This window comes from Sebastes umbrosus, chromosome 2, assembly GCF_015220745.1.
Source record: "Sebastes umbrosus isolate fSebUmb1 chromosome 2, fSebUmb1.pri, whole genome shotgun sequence".
Classification (NCBI taxonomy): Eukaryota; Metazoa; Chordata; class Actinopteri; order Perciformes; family Sebastidae; genus Sebastes; species Sebastes umbrosus.
In genome coordinates, this window is record NC_051270.1 from 7,972,790 (window position 1) to 7,993,924 (window position 21,135).

A 21,135-nucleotide genomic window follows, 5' to 3' on the forward strand; every position below is an offset into this window, starting at 1 on the left:
AGTGTTCTTGTGACAGCTCACAATATGCTTTAGGTCATAGAAAATGAAAAGGAAAATGGGAAGAATATGCAGATGAGCAACTGATTTTGGCTTCATCAGTTGTTAAACTTTTTTTGTTCATCCATTTTGTTCTCTCTGCATGTAAACTGCTTGTTTGTCTGCCAATGAGCATCTTTTATGTCCGGGGATAGGAGCGGGTGTTTAAAGAAAACTAAATTGACCCTTGATTTCTGTCTTTCTAGGTGACTTTCATGAAAAGGAAGTTTGGTCTGATGAAGAAGGCCTACGAGTTGAGCGTTCTGTGTGACTGTGAGATCGCCCTCATCATCTTCAACAGCTCCAACAAGCTGTTCCAGTATGCCAGCACCGACATGGACAAAGTCCTGTTGAAATACACCGAGTACAATGAACCCCACGAGAGCAGAACCAACTGTGACATTGTAGAGGTGAGTGGCAGTGCGATTTAGTTCAGTCTCATGTCATAATGTTAGTGTTGTCATTGAAGAGCTTTGACCTGACAAAATATGGTACCCAGTACAGTCTTAATGTATAGTCTGTGTTTGGAGAGAAAATGTGAACTTTCTTTTTCCTCTTTACTTTTGATGGATGATCTATTGAAACCTATTATGCTGTTGCACTCAGCGTAAATAGTGTTGTGAGTGCCAGGTAAATGTAAGTATGCTTCACATTCTTCAACAGCCTATTTTGCATTAACAATCGCAAAATGATAGAAAAGATATGATAGAGTTTCTCATGATTCATGCCTTGGGAATTGATAGGCGACCGTAGACATTTTTTGTTTTTTTTCCAATGGACAGTTATTAGAGAGTAAATACAGAGAAAAAAAAGACAGTGAAAGAGGGGGAATATAATTTGTAGTACCAGCAGGAAGGAGAGAGAGTGAGCGAGATCTTGACATTGTAAAACAAAAAATTCCTCAATATTTGTTCTGAAGGCTCTGACGCTGTTAGCATCCATTTAGAGGATTAAGGAAGGAAATTACTGCATGTGTTGCATGCATTGTGTTTAAAAAAGATGAATTTCTAGAAAGCGTTACGGCAGAGGACTCAGCAGAAGTCGTTAATGCCTCGTTCACTCTACTCGACTTTAGCCCTGATTTTCCACTCGCCGACAAGCCCCAGATCAGAGGCAAATCCGCGTTGGCTCGGCGCTCGCGCACCATGTGTGAACTGTTCAAAGACACGAGTCGAGAGGCTCGCCGGTGCCTCGCAGACACATTCCAGATTTCTAGCACGCTAAATATCTGGACCTGTCGGGGAGTCTGTCAGGGAGCACCAGCCAATGAGAGCATGAGACACGGGTTGAGGGAAGATGTGGTGGAGGGGTCGCCTGTAAGAATAGCAACTTTTTTGTATGTGTTGCATTTGCACAATGTATGAAAGTTGTTGTTGCACCTAGTGTGTTGGATGTTTGCATGAATATACATAACGCATAACACGGTGACTGATTTACATAGGGAAATAGAAAAGATGTGTGGAAACAGGCATGACTACGCCCGTTTCACTTCTCACCTGTGTTGCAGCTGTCTTACTTCTTTTTAAATTTGAGGCAGTAGAATATACATTTTGAAAGACATTTAATGTATTTTTGTCATTCGAGGGAACACATAAATGCTGAACTTTATATACAACACAAAGTGCATGCCAGGACTAGCTGTAACATTGGAGAGGCAGGAGAGACTAACAGGAATGTCCCTGTAACAACTCAGGCAGTGGAGTAATTTCGTGCTGACTTACATGGCACAGAATAATAGGACCTCAAGAGACAATCAGGAGTTAATCTGATAATACTGGCTGAAACCTTCTGGGAAAATGAAGTCCTAATATTGAAAAAAAAAAAAAAAGCTATCAGGAAAATTCCACAGATTACACATTTCAAATATGGGTTTCTTAGAGTTTTTAGAATGACCAAATTTGACAAGATGGTCAACTTCACCAAAATGTGACAAAAGGTTTGATACAAAAATGATCTCTGGTAGGTAACTGTGTACTGTTTGCATGCAAACACTTTGATATAGTTTAAGTGTGATGAAGAGTCATTTTTGGCAATTAGCATTGTTGTAAAAGAGAGAAAAGGTGACTGTGTAGCAGCTCCTTGATGGTTTGTTCATTTTAATGACCAAACATGGCAGGCCTGTTTGTTGAGTGGGTGAACAGACATACACGTCAAAATAAGAAATGACTGTAATGGTGGAACATCTGCCCTGTCAGTGCATCCTGTTTTGTTTACTCAGGAAGTGAGGCACAGCAAGATTTTGCAGTGCTGATACAAAATGGACTTAAGACTGAGATTTTCACATCATAAATTCGCAGGAAATAGATAAAAGACTACTAATGGGCTGGTCTTCCGAGTTTGGATTATGCAAATCATCTGTGAGAGTGTTTATCAAGCATTAACTCACACCAGTCGTAGCCCACTGGCGACAGATAGATGTTTTCAGTGATAAGATGAGATCCAGCCGTTGTTGCATCATGGTCCCTGAGCAACGCTGTCCCGTCTCTCACAGCACGTACTCATTGCAGCTGCCATTAAAAATGAATGGTCATCGTGACTCACATTCTGGCTGTTTATGTAAGCCTCTAATGCGTGTTTGCCTTGCTGAGAGCCTGAAGCTACTACTCACACACACAAACTGTCAACTGTAAAGGAAGCTAAACTTCCCAAACTAACTGTGTTTATTTTCAAAATGCCTCTTTCCCCTTTCCTGAAAAGGAAAGTAGCTTCAGTGTTCAAGTGTGTTTCAGGAGAGTCCAGGCCTGTTTTCAAGCTTCTTTCTGCATTCACTCAGCATCCTACCAGAATCACTGACTCAAACTTAACCATCCCAAGTAAATCCAGCGGTGTATTGTCACATAGTAATTATACTTCTTTAAAGTATTTAAGAACTTTGTTTGAGGTTTTATATTTCTGTCAACTTTTACTCCTCTGCATTTCCTAAATAAAATGTGTACTTTTACTCCGATACATTTCCCCTAAGCATCTTCGTTACTCGTTACGACTGCAAGCTAGCAGGTTTGGCGAATCAGTGGTCCTAGCTTGCAAGTTACATCATTCAGGTGATGGTCGAGTGCAAACAAAGTGCTCTTAAAGCAGGCTGCATGTGTCAGATTATGCTACTTGCTACTTGAGACTACGAGGGAAGGAAAAACTGGATTTTGTTCTTTAAATCCTTTAAGTTGTAAAGACCTTGTTTTTCTTCAAGTATAATATAGCCTCCATCTTTAAGATGGTGTACATGTTAAGAGGAAAACTGCATAACTTCATAAATCTCAAAATTGCTTGCTTTATTATTAACAGCATTTACTTGTACTTTTACTTTCAATATTTAAGTACATTTAATATCAGAATATTACTTTTGATACTTAAGTACAGTAAATATCAGACAATAGGTCTTTTACTCAGGTAATAGGTGACTTTAACTTCTACTAAAGTCATTTTCTGGTTAGATAAGTGTTGCTTTCAGGTACTTCATCCACCACTGAGTAAATCTAACATTGTTTCTCAAGGCGAATAAGACAGTTATAGGACTGCAAAGAACAAAAAAACAAGCAAACCTGAAGCCAATACAATCTTTGGGATGATCAGGAACATGCATGTGAAACAGTAAAGCCTCTCCAAAGACCACAACTGTGTAATTCATCCTCTTAGATGTAGCGATAGTAGTGGTAGAGGTTAACATGCATCATTATCATATCACCCATTATGATTCTAAATAGCATAATCATGTCTATTCTCCTGCTGTAGTAAGCCACAAGCAGTCACCTTTGTCTGCTCTGTAGGCCATTAGCCGGGCTTCATTTGCCTGCTTTGAGCCCTTATTTGTTTATTCCCACACATGTCACGCAGACAGACAGGCTGGTTAAAACAAAACCTGGAAAGTGAGAGGTTGGTCTTTTACATATCGGTCAGTCCATTTGCAACATTCAAGCATGATATTTGACTATGTGTAACATAATACCTGACTGGCTGCAACAGACTTCCCACGTCCCGGCGGACTGGCAGAAAGTTTCTTTGGATTTATTGTCGTTGTTTGATGGGGCATGATGTTTGCTGATGATTATCTCTCTGGCACAAACACAAAAACAAGCTCACAAGTTTCTTTGTCACACACAGGGAGTCTACAAATCCAGCATACACTCTATCTTTTAACTTTGTTTAGTATTATAAGTATCTTTTAAAGCTTAGTTAAGCTGTCGTGGTATGTTGCTGACCAGAGAAACATCATAATGTGTAGCTAGATTTTAATACAAAGCATGTTTTCCCCTTTTTAACAAACCTACCTAGAGTTTCTTTGTCACACACAGGGAGTCTACAAATCCAGCATACACTCTATCTTTTAACTTTGTTTAGTATTATAAGTATCTTTTAAAGCTTAGTTAAGCTGTCGTGGTATGTTGCTGACCAGAGAAACATCATAATGTGTAGCTAGATTTTAATACAAAGCATGTTTTCCCCTTTTTAACAAACCTACCTAGAGTCAGCTATCCACCATTACTGTTGTGAAGGATTAGTTTGACTTTTGGGGAAATACGCTATTCGCTTTCTCAGCCCAGTCGCACAGCAGTTTGTGAAATAGTCACGAAATTTAATGTATTGATTCATGTTCATAGACATGATTTAAAAAAAAATGTCGTGATAGTCAGCACGAAATCATTTCGTATGTAATCTACGTAATTGTGAACCGGGTAGTATAATGAGCGGCGAACGCTGGCATGGGAAGAGGTCGGGGTGGATGTGTGGGTCAAAAAACACAGGACTTTCACCCAGGAGACCGGTGTTTGTGAAACCACAAGTCAAAGTTGATTTATTTGTTACATAACTTCCGTACTTAAGTTACGCCACATCCAGAGTTATTTTAACCCAAACCACAATCTTTTCCTAAACCTATCTAAATAGTTTTGTTGCCTAAGCCTAACCAAGTCGATCTTTTCCTAAACTTAACTAAGAAGTTTGTTGCTTAAACCTAACCAAGTCAATCTTTTCCTCAATCTAACTAAGTAGTTTTATTTTGAAAAGACTGGAGCGGAAATGAAACGCATAAAAAATAACTTGTTGAAAGTCGTGCTGAGCTTCACGAAAACAAAAGGCTAATTTGTGCCTATGTACACGAATAAAATATATTAAATTTCGTGACTATTTCACGAACTGCCGTGAGACTGTGTTGGCTTTCTTGCTGACAGTTATATGAGAAGACTGATACCACTCATGTCTGTACAGTACAGGACGAGAAATAGTCCAGCACATAAGCCTCTGGAAAACTAAGCGTTGTTTTCCGCTTTTTTTGTACAGACTGAACAACAAGCTGTAAAGTGTTAATGAGCTTTAGTGCCAGGACAGGGCTGCTTCATATTTACTGTACCGATATGAGAGTGGTATCAATCTCAGTGCTGCCAACCTAGCAACTATCTCCCTAGATTTAACGACTTTTTATTCGCCTTTATCGAATCTGGACAGACATGAGTGATCTGTGAATGTCTAACGACCAATCACTGATGCCCATTGTTTGTCCAGGAAACCTTGTCTCCTTTGTTAGTTATATAACTTGACTATTTAAGTTTTTCTTTTTCTTAAAATATACAGGGTTTCCAAGTGAGTGAGTTTATTCCACTGTCTGGATCCTTTCTATCATGATACTTCAGTTACACAGTCTATACAACACCCTTCATAAAAAGTTTTTTTTAAATTAGAGGTAGATTTAGATGCATATTGATGAGATGATAACAGAAATTTACGACTATGAATATGTAATGATTTCTTAGCTAAACAGAATTTTAATTTCAGTTTGACTTCCAGCAATAACAGTCTTTTGAAAAACACTCTACTGATCTATCTCCATACAGAGGAGATAAAAGAGTAACGTCAACATAAAATGAAGGTGGAGGCCAGGAAGGGTCTTTTTTTTTTTTTATGATGATGATGATGATGGTCTGCCAGCTAAAACAACTACAAAGTCAGTCAACTGGTCAGCTAATCTCACTGACGGATTACTTTTGTCATAATAATGAGACAGGTTTGTGTGCAGCAGAGTTGAGTTTCAGCAACAACAGAGCAGCCGTCCAAGGTATGCAATGCAGTCATTTCAGCCTGCAGAGCCCAGAGATAAATGAGAACCATAACAGAAAGCGAAAACTATGATACACAGAAACCTGACACTGTGGCGTACAGCAGAGCGGTCAAAGTCAAATATGATAGGATGTCTGATGAGAAATCTATCTGCAGAAACTGCATGGACTTAGAAAGTGTGTGAGCTTATCTGCCACAGATGTGTCGAATCACATCTCAAACACTACTGTGCCCTCCCTATTCTTAGCCTATAGGGCAATCACCCAACTGGAAAAGACTCTCTCCAGGGGGAAAAAGAGGGGCCTTATTTTATCTTTGATGCAGCCCCAACAGCAACAAGACATCACCCTTGCATGTTAAGATGCTTAACGTTGCAGCTCGTGCCTCATGGTGGCAATGATCCACATGCCTTTGGAGATCCACTAAAGCCCACTTTGACATTTGAGATGATAAGGAGACACGCACTCTCGGGTCCTCGAACAGACATTTTAAGATAGTCGTCAGTGCCCAGACATGATGTAGTGGTTTGAACCAGCATCTGTGGAGCCACATATAGCCTGGTGGGTCTTGGACCAAATCCCACTAGACCCTTCTCTCTTTGGTCTACTCTGTGTCCCTCTGTGCCCTCATACTGTCGCTGGTACTAGTCTCACAGGAAGGCATATAAATACCCCAACATTACACGGACATTCCACATGTTACGAGTACACATTTTAGCCTTTTCGTATGTCATTTGTACGCCGCATTTCGCTTGTCATTTGTACGTCACTTAAACATCCGCAGTTAGGTTTAGGCAAGAAAACTACTTAGTTAGGATAAGGGAAAAACGTCACGGTTGGGCTTAAAATAAACAAGTAAACTAAGTAAAACAACTACGGAAAACACATCACAAACGTCAACAACAAATATGTGACAAACTCACGTGACAAACGTCACTTACAAAACAAAACAATGGTCTTGAACACAGGTCTCCTGGTTAAAAGTCAGGTGTTTGTTGGGCCTATCCACTTCTCCACTCGCCCACCATGATTGATCTTTCTCGCTTTTTATACTACGTCACTAACTCTTACCGTAGCATGTATACGCGGATGTTTTACATTGCAGTCAGTACAAGATACATGGCGTACAAAAGACATGCGGAAATCAGGAAAGGCGTACTTATTGCACGCTAAATGCCTTGTGCATTATTGTGGCATTTATACGGGCTGGTCCCACTGTCCATTCTCTAAAGAAAATAACTTCCTTTCATAGGAGCTGTACCTCCCCCATATTTAAAGATGAGCTGTAAAGCTACCTGAGAATGGTGTGAGACATATAAAGAAACTGAAGTGGTCACAGGATTAGTAACAGCTGTCCTCTTCCCTCCCCTTTGGTTGTAAGGTGAAGCAGAGTTCACAACTGAATCAGAGTAGAGTAACAAACTCCTGATGCTGAGCAAACAAAAACTTCCCATCTGTTGTAATTCGGCTCATTTCACCTCACCTCGTTAATAATGATTGCTGAGTAATTATGCGTTGAATATCAATGCTGGAATCTGGGGTCTGTGTCAACTTACTGTAATGTTTACGATGTGCTTGCAGGTATTTTACAAGTTATGATTGCAATTAGACAGCCAGATTGTGATCAGTCCTGCATCTCTTTCTGTTGTAAATGTGACAGTTGGAGCAGAATCTGTGCCTGAGTTTATTTTCACGTGACAGACATAAAGCCCTCGTAAGAAGGGATGAATATTTAATTGCACTACAGCACTTTTTGTTTACACAGACACATTCCCGACTTTTGAGCAGAGTTTTGTGTGATATCTCAATAATACAGGTTATGTACTTCCCTGCGATGTTGTGATAAAACTGATACTACAGTGCTTTAATGGAGCAGGAGCAGGGCCATTGCTCTTACTGAACCGTGGCATTGAGCAAGTGTTGAATGTTAAACTGTACAAATTAATTAATATTTTGGAACATCAAAGTGTTGTGTCTCTTCTTACTTGCCATTGGCATTTGATGGCTGAAAAGTAAGGCTGTCCTCAACCAAAGAAATTCTTAATCGACAAACACTAAGTCAAGATTTGTAAAACTGAGTTCCTCGACAAAGATTCACACAAAAGCACCACTTTAAATCTCATGTTTACCAGAGATGTGCTCATAAGTTTCTTGGAAATAAGTCATTCAGCATAAAGAAAAGCATAAAAGCAGCATATCGACAAAAGAAATCTTAGTCGACTAAGACCAAGACGACCGATCAGTTGACTAATCAACTAAGAGGGGCAGCCTTTTGACATTGTAAAAAATATGGTAATAGTAATAATAGTCTTTTTATTCCTGTACTATATGTGTCAGAGTGTATGTCAGGGCCATATTACTTGTAATTTATAGAGTTTTTATATCACCGATGAATAATTCCTTTGCCACCTGTCATTTTGACTGATAATATTCGTGGCACTGCTACACGGTAACATAATGCACCATCCCATAATTAGACAAAATAGCAATCGCAAACTGACTGACAGCTTTAGACAAAGCTTGTACTGAGTTGAACAAGCCGAACACTGCGTGTGTCCTTATTTGAGCTGGCCAGCTTCATGGTTACTGGCGTGTGGAAATAACCAGCCATTGAATTGAGCGGGAACTGAGCGTGTGACTTCTCTAAGTGGTCACCAGTTGTTAAAATGTAGTAATTGAGGCCTGTGGTGAAAATAGACTTGCGAGTGTGTGTTTAAAGCTCCTAATACCTACCAGTGTCTGGGAATGTAGAGGACATGTGGTGGACAGACAGTCAGCTGGCTGGTGTGTTGGTCTGTCCTTTTCACGCTATGACGTGTAATGTAATGAGGAGCAGAGATGAGATGATGGACGCCAGAGACGTGAGGTCATCTCATAGGCTCGCGTGATGCCGCTATGATTTGATTTTTTACATTGACTCCTGTACTGAAGTCCAGGTGCTGTAAATTAACATCCATCAATTCATCCGTCCATGTTTTAAACCAATTATATAAACCTAATCCGTCTAAACCTCCTGAACAATGCCAAGTCCTTGCTTGGTTTCCTTTTTATTTACAATGGGCATTACATATGTTTTTTTTAATGTGGTGCAGACATTTTCAATTTGAAATTTTCCATCACAAAAAATGCTTTCTTTATATATATATGAATGTGCATTCCTCTCTTTGGACTTAAAGCTGCTGTATCAACAATGGGTCACATAACTATGTGTGATGTGAAAGGTGTCGCTCGTAGTGATGAACCCACAGAAAGTTATGAGCCAACTTTGCAGTTCCCCTCAGCTCTATTGAGCGTTTCGGTTCACTCTCACCAACCTTCAGTAGTTTCCTGCCGCAGCAAGCAGCTGTTTCCAGCTAAAAAAGCTCTAAAAACCCCACTGTACACTACCTGCTTACCATGACGGACAGACAAAGTTAGCGAGTATCTAATGAACATAGAGGAGCATTTAGCAGCTGAAGAGTCAGATATTTCCCTCAGGAGTTGGTGGAGATCAAAACAGAAATAAAAGGAGAGTGAATATTGGTCTAACATTCACCACGTGGACAGAAACACAGCCCCAAATGCTGATGTTGTATCTGCTGAATGTGTAAATAACAAACTGTTTGCTTACAAGTTTGTCAGAGCAATTTAAAAAGTGATAATATGTCGGTGTTGTGTTTATAGCTTGTTTTTGCTGCCCCCAAGTGGCCCAAAAAATCTGCTCATGCAAGTTAAAACTTAAATCTGTTATAGATGCTTCCGTGCTTAAAAACCCAACAAGCGCACACTTTTATGAACATGTAATGTGCCTTGTGTTGTTATAGCAGGGGTCAGAGTCAAACAGTGGATATGTTAAAGATATGATGTGATGTAAAGACACTTTTATAATCCCAGTATGTTACAAAAGGAGTTAGAGATCATTAAAATATTAGCAGGATATTGATGCAAGGATGTACAAATATCACGATAGAAACTGACAAGATGTTAACTTTTATCAGAACCATTGTGGTTAATAAATCTGGTATCATTATCAGAGAGAGGTTTCTATACTGACAATATTAATATCACAAGTTTCAGTTCCACATCCTATTTTCATGTGTGTAAATTGTAACAATAATATTATAATTTTAAGTGTTGTTGATGATTGATGATACATAAACACCTATAAGGGACGCTGCTACCTGACACGGAACCAAAACAAGGTACTGCTGTGGACGGGGCCGACAGCAAAACATATTTAAGCCACCTAAATGAAAGGCTCACCTAAAACAATCTTCAAAACACCCAAACTATCCCTTTAACCTTGCCATCACAACTTCATGCCTAACCCCAGCCTTTACCCTGAGCCTAACCTAAATGTAATGATCAGGTTCTTCCTTCCTCAAAGCAGCATTTTCTTGACCAGGACTGCCTTTCTGCAGCGGTGTGGATATTTGTCCCAGCTGTGCTGCTGACAGTAATACGATCCTCTACAGATTTGTTTGTGCTAATGAATCTCATTTGACGGCTATATCTCTGTGGTGCTCGGGGATGCATCAACAGCCAACGTTTTGCCTTTTATTTCCCTGTCTATCCACCCCTACACCACTATAAACACCCAACCAAACCCAAAGTTCTTTCAGGCTCGCTATAAAAATATCTGCTTACTCCAGTCCATTGTGTTTAAAAGGCTGCTGTGAATATAGATGAGAAAGTCTGTGATGTGGAGCAGCATCTCTCTTGAGGAAGACTACTGTTAATATGTGCACTACTCAGACCAGCTTTGTGTCTGTCACGCTGCTTCAAAGCTCATAAAGGCAAACAAACTGTCAGACACTCGAGAGAAGAAGAATATATGCTTTATGGGCAGATGATATTTGGCTAAAGCATGAATGCAGCTGCTCAGCAACTGTACTATATGTTTCAACCATCCTGGACCTTTGTTAATATTGATGGTGTTTCAAACGCTGGGAACAGCTGGTAAAACACCCTGTGTCTGAAGTCCTTGGAAACAGTTTTCTAACATCAAAACACAAATAATGTGTAATGAACCAAACGCCACACAACTTTTTTAATGTTGTTGCAAAGTAACACATTAAAGGTACAGTGTGTAGGATTTGGTGGCATCTAGTTGTGTGGTTGCAGATTGCAACCAACTGAGTACCCCTCCACTCACTCCTCCCTTTCTAAGACTGGTAACGTGAGTCACCGTGTGCAAAACTGTGGTTGCCACTTTAGGAGCACCAGAAGTCAGACGGCGGCTGGCGGTAGCACAGTTTGGCACTTTGCAGCAGTGTATCGGAGTACCACAGTGGCCTTCAGGTAATGTAAAAACGCAAAAGGCCCTCTCTAGAGTCAGTGTTTGGTTTGTCCGTTCTGGGCTACTGTAGGAACATGGCGGAGCAACACGGCGGACTCCGTGAAGAAGACCGCTCCCTATGTAGATGTGAAGGGCTCATTCCAAGCTAACGAAAACACACTGATTCTTAGTTTCAGGTGATTTTACACTGATTAAAACATAGTTATGAATATTATATTCCATTTCTGCTGATAAATCTCCCAAAATGCTACACACTGGCCCTTTAAGAGGCATTTTACCACAGGGTGAAAATGTGTTTCCCCGTCCTTACTGTATCGAGAATCACAGTAAAGGACTTCATTTACAGCCCTGCAGAAATGTAAATATGGCCTCAGTGTTTTCTTTATACTGTGAACCTCTTGAGAACCAGATCTGGTTTCTAGTCCTGTTAGTGGTTTGTTGTCCTTCCTGCTCTTTAACCACATATTAGACAGGGACCAACCAGAACTATACACATCCTGTGTTCTGCAATACCTCAGCTTGTGACATGGACAAATGTAATTATATACTGATGCTGAATAATTTATGTGTTTTAAGTTCAAACTGATCAGCTTGGCTCTTTTTCAATTTGTGAAGTGCTTATTTTATTCAGTTTTTATCTGTATTTCTGTCTAATTTATTTAACAAACGTTTTTAGGTAGGTAGGAAAGGTAAGGAAAGTAGGTATTGGGATGCTAGGTATACTATAAAATCTTGTATTAAATTGTAGATGGATTTATTACATTGATTTTGATATAAATAGTAGCAGAAAACTATGACCAGAAAACTGAAAGACCACAATTTGTTTGCATATATAATGCATTTTCCCCCTGCACTCCCAAATGATAAAAGCATACTGTATCTGCGTTTTTAAGTAATTATGTAGGTTCTGTGGTGCTTTGTGAGGGGTAAAATAATCAGTGTAAAACGAAGGAATTGAAGCCACTTTGCTGGCCAACATTAAAACTTTAAACCCTTTTCCTCAACTTCTGTTTCTATATTTTCTGCCCTTTACCTTTGTAGGATCGTACAGCTCTGCTCTATATGTTGAAAAATAACGACAGAAACCGTTTCATTTCAGGGGCGATGAGAAGGGAGGCAAAGTAATAGGAAAATATGATGGGGGGGTTGGGAGAAAGAAACACTGAACCCATGTGTTTCAAAGCTGTATGTTCTTTGTAAATTCTACTGTATTTTAGACATTGTGGTCTGTAATGAAGGACTTCTACATACGGAAGGATTTAGAAAGATTTCAAATAGATATGTAAATCATTTTTAACAAACTGGTTGGTTGTGATTTATGAAGTGCTTTCTGCTCTCAGTAGTCAGCTCACCACTCTCTCTGGGGAAAATGTGGCTTTATAATGAATGTCAACTACAGGCCACTGTAAGCCGTGCCAACGAGCTATTGATGTTGGTGCAATTTCTACTTTTTTAACCAATGCTTTTTAATCAATATTTGTAATGTTTCTCCTCTGTGTTTATCTCACCTGCAGGCCCTGAACAAGAAGGAGCACAGAGGCTGTGACAGCCCCGATGCTGACGCCTCCTACGTCCTCACCCCCAACACTGAGGAGAAATACAAGAAGATTAATGAAGAGTTCGACAACATGATGAAGAGTCATAAAATTGTAAGTTGTGCTGTAGTGTATTGTCTACAGCCAGTATGCCACTGAGCAGCTCTGCTGATGCAGATCAAAGCCTTGTTTAATAATATTGGAAGTCTGTTAAGAGACTGTAACCCATTGGCATATTCCCCCACTGGCTTTAAAATCCTCTTGGTTTTGATTGGGATTATTCTTCCCTTTCTTTTTATTTCTACAGCATAAAATGTGGGGCAAAATGTCAGGTTTATGTCAGTTAGTTGGTGATCATATGCTTGACCCCTTTGATGAGGTACCTGGTTAAACAAACACAGAAACATAAAACGCAAGAAGGCAAAATAAAAGACAAAAACAGATTGTGGCTCATTACAAGTATTGTGTTCTGGTATTGATCAAGCTGTCTCTATCTGTCACTCCCTCTCCAGCCCACCGTCCATCCACAGCAGAACTACATGCATGGCAGCATGTCGTACAGCCCCGGTGCAGGAGGAGGAGGAGGAGGAGGAGGAGGACCGACCTCCCAAGCTCTAGCTGCAGCCACAGCAGCTCTGGCTGACAGTGGGATCCTCTCCTCACATCACACACACCTCCACCGAAACATGAACCCTCCACAAAGACCTCCCAGCACTGGAAACACAGGTGTGTGCATGTGTGTGTGCTTAATATTCCAGGGGAAGATGGGTAATAAGATATTTGCCTTGCTCTTTCATAACTAAACACATTTTGCACACTGAGCTGATGAAACTCAATCATAGGAAACACAGCAATTTGTGCAGGTAAATTTAGTGGTTCACTTTTTGTTTGGAGGGGACCTAAAATTATGGGAGGACCAACTAACTGTGACAAATATCACAGCAGGCAAATAGGACTGTATTAGGTACCAAAGAGGGGGAAAAAGGAACACACTAACCAGCACATGCAATTTTAAAATCGCCAACCTCCTCTAGAGAATTAAACCTTGTCCTAATAGGGCTTACATCAACATTTAATGTGCATTCTCTCCTGTAGTGAGTCACTGCATATTTGAAATATTTGGTTATATTCAGTTTATTTGCAAAGATATAACAGACGAAATAGATGGTGACAATTTAGAAAAAACGAAGACCAGCAAACAAATTCTGACGACCAGCAAAACCAGTTGGATTCGTGACAGTAGTTACAGTACACAAACTGGTGGGAAAAGAAATCAAATAACAATCAGTGTGTGTGTGTGTCTTTATCCTCAGGTGGCCTACAGGGCAGCTCTGATATGTCTCTGCAAAATGGGTCTGGACCAGTTGGTATGTATCTCTCAGGAGTCATACAAACACACTCTGGCAAAACGTTACCTTTGAGCTGCACCATCACTAGAGCACTTAAATATGTCATTCAACTTATTGTGGACCAAGGAAGTACTTAAGATAACACAGTTAATCAGAGTAAAAATTATATAATTATCTACATGAATGTGTTACATTTTCATGCATGGCTTTTTATGACTGGAAAATCCTTCATTATCAGTGCAGGTTAGATGCAGAAATGAAAAATGAGAGGTTGTCTATAGTGGCAAAAAAATCTTTCTACCACGTGTCATGATGATTCTAGTGGTTCAGCAACTGACCTTTGACCTTCTTACTATTGGTTGCTTTGTTGACTGTATATTAAAACATGACAGCTCGGTGGCTCACGCTAGCAAGCTGCGGCTACACTCGGCTTGTGATTAGCTCTGACGGCTGGGTGGGCGGGAACTCGATACGCGGCTCCAGCCCCCCCGATCACTGCTGTGCAGACTCTGGCTCCAAATAATGTCAAAATATCAAGATGGCAGCTCCGTATCCGGGATAGGGATGGGAGGATTATGGAGACATGTCGTCCATCCTGATATACAGCCTATGGTTGCTTCAGAACGTTGTCATCTAGGAAGTTTAGTTAATTATTCTTTTGATCCACATTAGAAGTCTCTCTGTAGTGTGTAAACACTCTAAAGTATAAGTACTACCTTACCTCACATCACCTCACCTCACCTCACACACTCTGTACACAGCATCCTCCCTGATGGGAGTTTACCTGCTATGACCTCTCTCTCTCTCTCTCTCTCCCTCTCCCTCTCCCTCTCCCTCTCCCTCTCCCTCTCCCTCCCTCTCCCTCCCTCTCTCTCTCTCTCTCTCTCTCTCTCTCTCTCTCTCTATCTCTCTCTATCTGTGTGTCTGTGGCAGCCAATCTGCTGTTGTGTTCAGTGTCCAACAGATCAGGCCAGTTACTGTTGGGAAATCTGCTTTTTCATAACCATGTACAACCTAATAGCATGCCTGACAGTCAAACAAATGTTTCATATCCATATTATTATATTATATTGTTTTATATTGTACTATTTTATTGTGTTAGTGCTGTGAGCTTTAAAGACGCTTAGTTTATCAGAGATCATTTAGCAGAAAAAAATCATGACAATACATTTATGATTCTGTAAGTCAATTTGACCTGTAGAAAAAAAAATATCAGAGCATTTACTACTAATACAATTTTGATAACAGTCTTTATTTATAGAAAACTAAAATGCAGTTGGAGTGGTTAAACTGCTGTTTGAGGAAATTTAAAAATAGGTGAAATTACGTAAAAAGATCATTAGAAAAGCCACTGAATGTCTGTCAAAAGAGTGCAACCCACATGTACTGTCATGTATCAGCAGCTCAGGGTCCAGGCCGATTACACTTTCATTTATCCATCACAGACATACTATATTATCACTGTGCAATGTAAGAAAAATTCACCCACGCATCTGTACATCGTAAATGTATCATGTTTTCAACACAGACGAGGTACGTTCTGTGACTACTTCACATCAGACCATTTGAACGGTTTCAGCTTAAATGCTAGTGGAAGTAGCTGTGCTGTTTAATGAGTCTGGAGGCACCTCAGTGTCATTTGTTGCTGGTTTATGTCAGCTTTATTTGTCTGTACCGTTGGATCTCACAAACTGTCCTTGCAAACTATCCTGCCTGTCATCTTCGTGCTCTCCCTCCCAGAACAGCATGTCTCATAAGAACACCGCCATTATGTAATGTCAAGAGCAAGAAAAGATCAATTATTCATTATTATCTCCTGTATAATATATAGCCATACTTTCTCCATTCTCCATTCAGAGCCTGGCGGTGGACAGGTTGATTTAATGGATCTAACGCATGGGACTGCAACCTTCCCCTTGCTTTTCACGCACTTTCCTAATCTTAAAATATTTCTAAATGTAGGTGCATTGTGCTTTTACACTGAAAAGAAAAAGACTGTAAGAGGCTCTGAAAATATCCTGGCAAAATGTTTATTTGAACAGATTTCACATACAGGGCTCCTGGTCCGTGTAGAAAAGCTCATATTCTTAGGGGAAGTTTGGGATTTCTTTACCACCACTTCTCAAATGTCCTTATATTTCTTTGTTTCTGTGTTCAGTGAACGGTTTTGTGGGCTCACCTGGTGGAGGCAGCTTGGGGAAGATCATACCATCCAAATCTCCTCCTCTTCCACCTCTTGGGAACAGCCTGGTCCCTACCAGCCGCAAGACAGACCTTCGAGTGGTCATCCCTCAGTCCAAAGGAATGATGCAAACACTGGTAAGTGTGTGTGGTTCTTATATTTAGGACCTCAACACAGGTCCTCACAGAGGTTAATAAGGATGAAGAATATCCTCCATTTTTGGCACTGTCTGTGAAGAAATGCTCTTCTTGAGGCTGGTTGTTAACGGGTAGTTTGTTTTGAAGTGGGGTTGTATGAAGTGCTTATCTATAGTCAATGTATTACCTACAGTAGATGACGGTTGGCACGCCCCCAGTTTGGTGAAGCAGGCAGGAGTTACCACACCCAACCAAAGCAACGTACTGCTGTGGACGGGAGCAGCAGAAAAACATATTTTAGTCACCTAAAATAAAGGCTCACCTAAAAAAAAACATTTTAGTTTAAGTGTACGCAATGTTTCGTATATTTTTGCCAAATTACCTTACCATGAGACATCTATATGTTTATGTTTGTGACAGGGAACTGAAGCCGTTATCTATGCTCTCGCCAAAGCCACCAGACTCCGTTGAAAACACCTACAATTTTTCCTCGACGAACGCAGGAGTTGCTGGTCTACCGCTGCCTCGATCGCTTGTGTTTTTGTGTGACTGTGGTTAGTTCGGATTCACCAAAGTCACACAATAGCACAAACAAGCTAACCGATCGCGGCAGCGGTAGACCAGCAACCTCCATGTTCTGCTGGGTAAAATTAAAGTTTTTTTAATGGAGTCTGGTGGCTCTGATGAGAACATAGATGGATACAACGGCTTCAGTTCCCAGTCGGAAAGGGCTGTCTGATGGCAGGTAAAGCGGTGAAAATATTGTCAATATAGCCTACACTGAAACTGAATAAAATATACAAATATTGATATTTTTTAGGTGGTCCTTTCTTTTAGGGGGCTAAAATACGCTTTGCTGCCAGGTCCGTCCACAGCAGTACGTTGCTTTGGTTCTGTGTGGTAACTCCTGTCTGCTTCTCCAAGCTGGGGGTGTGCTGACCACCATCTATTGTAGGTAATACACTGACTATGGATAAGTACCTCATACAACCCCACTTCAAAACACCTGAACTATCCCTTTAATACAATAATACTTTTAACTGCATTATTCGATTTTTGGCCACTAGGTGGAAGCAAACATGGAAACAAGTTGACAGATCCACAACCACAACCTTATAAAATGTTGCACTTCTTAGCTGCTTATGCACAACTCAGTAAAAACACAGGCCAGAAGCCTTTCAGTGCCTGAGTCTGAGGAACCAGATTGGAACACAATGTTTTGTTGGACGCAGACAAGAACAGAGTAAATAGATGATGCAGATCACCACAGAATTGCTCAGCAACTTTTTTAGTTCGACACCATCTGGACCAGATGGTTGGTGAGTGTGCAATGAAATCATTGTTCTTTTAAAGAGGACAGGATCTCTCTGTTCAACACATCAATATTGGCAAAGAATTGCTCGCCTGATTTAAAAAATAATTGACTTCAAGGCATGAGTTGTCAGTAATCCTCTTCACGATCCATAGTCCCTTTCAGTGGAGTCTGCAGGTTTTCACTTTTCATCGTGAACTAACATAGTTAAAAAACATTGTATGCATCCTTAAAGTGATAGTTTGGGTGTTTTGAAGTGGGGTTGTATGAGGTACTCATCCATTGTAGGTGTATTACTTACAGTAGATGACGGTCGGTGTGGCCCCAGCATCGAGAAACAGACAGGAGCACCGACACGAGAGCAAAGCAATACAGTGCTGTGGACGGGGAAGGCAAAAAAACATATTTTAGCCACCTTAAAGAAAGGCTCGCTGACCTTACAATCATATTGAATGCATTTCATACCTCATGGAACAACCTCATTTTGGCTGCATTGTTTACATCCATTTACAGTCTTCTTCTCCTCTTTTACTGGCGTGTTACTACCCTTTACACTTTACGGCCACTAACTGACAATATTTGTCATATGAGCCAATGCCTGCGGGTTACAAGACAAGATCCAAACAATTCAGGGACCTGTTCATCAAAACATTGTAGCACTAGTGGTCAGAAACTCCTCTGGAAGCCATTACTGTGGTTATACATTTCTTCTGTCCATGTACAATTCTGTCTCTACTAAAAACTGTGCGTTTTTGCTTTTTCTTGCCTCTTTAACTTCAGTATTTTTGTGTTGTTATTAGCTGTTGTTTATCACTTTACATGAAACAACTATTTTAATCTGAGAAATCTACATAAGAGCGGCCTATTGTTCAAAACAGTGGACTGATAACTCTTAGCACTGAAGGGATCCTCTATTTTATAACCTTGGCTGTAGTATTAAAAAAATGTTTTACAGTAGATTGTGAAGCTAAAACAGCAAAGGTTGAGGGCGACCTCACTGGTAATGACAGGGGCGTGTGTAGTATCTTTTATATTAAGGAGGAAATTAGATACCATGATCTCTGCAGTCTGTGGTAACATTTGCAGAAATACCACAAGAATCAGTTAAGTGTTATTTATGTGTAGTTTTTCCTTTACACACAACTTGACACCACTGCTTGAGACACCCTCCCCCCCATGATCTTTTTGCCAGACTGAATTTGTCTCCATCCTGAAGAACTTCATTATGCATTTCAGTGAAAGAAACATAAATCCTGTCATTTACAAATTCATAAAATTTGTTTTGGAAGGCCACACAAAAAGATTGATGATATTTCAAGCGGGCTGCCAATTCATCCACTTTGTTGGAAAGCGAGTGCAGATTCTCTGTGGAGGCTCAAGATTCAGAAATAATATGCTGTTACATTCTACTCACATCACAATTGTGGCACAAGCAGACCCTTAAAAAAGTGCACAGTACAAGAAGTTTCGGTGATTAGATGCATGAAATGGTTTGGTGAAGTAACTCCCTGCTCTGGAGAGTCTAGAAGGAGTTTCAGAGAGTCTTTCTTCCTTCAGATTGTACACTCAGCAGCTGAGCTGTGTTATTGAAGTTATTGATTTGCCCTTAACTCCCTTACTGTTGCCCTTCCCTCCCACACTATGCTCAAACATGATGTAACTATTAGCAAACAATGGAACAAAGATGTTGGTTTTTTTTCTTTACTATGGTGACCAAACTGCTCCATTACTCTGCTGACTGGTGGATTTTCTACATTTTACAGTTATCCATCAGTATAAGGACAGCATTTCCCTTTCTCTCCTGTTATTGCCTGTTAACATTAATAAGTCCAGCCTTACGGGAGATATGGTTTAATTACTAGGGCTGTCAAAATTGCAACGCAATAACGTGTTAATGCAAATTCGTTTTAACGCCACTAATTTCTTTTAACGAATTAATGCAACTTGCGATTTTTAGGTTATAGCGGGCTCAGTTAAAGCTAGAGGGAAGGAGGCTAAATTTTGTCGAGGAAAAATTGTCATGGCCATTTTCCCTTGACCTCTGACCTCTAGATATGTGAATGGAAATGGGTTCAGCCCTAGTAATTACATTTAACAAACACATTTAAAAACACTTTATCCAGATGTAAACATAATTTCGCATTTCTTTTGGAATATGAAAAGAGGTTTTTGTTGCTTTTTGGAGAATTTCCATAATTAAAAATTTACAAATTGAAAGCACTTCATGTGTTGCCTTTAAAGCCTTTTATCAAGACTCATTTAGGGATACTAATTAGTATTAATAAAATACGGTGTGATTCAATTTCAGGTGGAGAAATTGTAAATGAACACACACCCTTTCATCCTACGTGTGGCAGTCAACACTGCCTCTACAGAAATGAGTCCAAATTTTGCTCATGTATTTTTTTAATCATCATAATTTCTCATCATCGCTTTTTCTGAGATGATTATTGTTGATCACCGGATGACAAATAATTAATAGTCATCATGTTTACAGGAGCAGTTTAGCCGTTAGCATGGTCCTTTTCAGCGGTGTGAGAGTGTTGAATACCAGCTTTTATGGGTTGACGCTGGCGTGCAGTTGAAACACGCAACAAAACCATAACCAATAGCATGCTAACATTTCCATAGTGTTCAAACCAACAGAAGAGGGTGGTAACTGCTCTGATGATGACATGTGTTTGTTTCTGCTTTTCATTCTCTGCAGTAAAAGATGTGGTCAGAAAGCAACTCCTGTTTTTTTTTTTTTATCATTTTGAAACTGCCTTTCACTTCCTCCTCTATGCATAATGTGTGTGCATGCAAGTGTGTACAGTAGGCTCTGTGTACTGTTTTTTGTTTTTGCAGGAACAAATGCAAATTGCATTTTTTTTATTTGTGCATTTCTTTAAAGCAACATCCTTATATAACTGAGCACGTCTGCATTTCTCATGTGTTAACCATCATCACTACAGTGGTTAGCAAGGCATTTGTCACTCATAGTGACGGGGATACCACAGAGAGCACACAGGGAAACGGGAAGGAAGCACAATGTAATGTTCCAGGCAGTCACATTGGGTTAACTTTTTTTAGCGTGTTAGTGTTAGGCATGTATCAGTTGGTTAACACACATTTGTATGTGTGTGCGTGCGTGCGCGTGCGTGCGTGCGTGCGTGCGAGCGTGCGTGCGTGCGTGCGTGCGTTCATCAGTGAATGACTTCATTCAGGGTGATGTCATTGCTGACATTATCGGCATGGAACGGCAACAGCCCAGAGAGGA

General features: G+C 40.2%; 1 protein-coding gene across 3 annotated transcripts in view; it reads left to right on the plus strand.

Moving 5' to 3' along the window:
- Positions 1 to 21,135, plus strand: part of LOC119480487 (myocyte-specific enhancer factor 2A-like) — a 51,902-nt gene that overhangs the window by 26,385 nt on the left and 4,382 nt on the right. For all 3 annotated transcript variants that reach the window (XM_037756785.1, XM_037756793.1, XM_037756805.1), the window contains 5 exons: positions 243 to 446; positions 12,876 to 13,010; positions 13,409 to 13,622; positions 14,210 to 14,263; positions 16,404 to 16,564. In XM_037756785.1, coding sequence (XP_037612713.1) covers positions 243 to 446; positions 12,876 to 13,010; positions 13,409 to 13,622; positions 14,210 to 14,263; positions 16,404 to 16,564 — 768 coding nt within the window. The remainder of the gene's footprint in view (positions 1 to 242; positions 447 to 12,875; positions 13,011 to 13,408; positions 13,623 to 14,209; positions 14,264 to 16,403; positions 16,565 to 21,135) is intronic.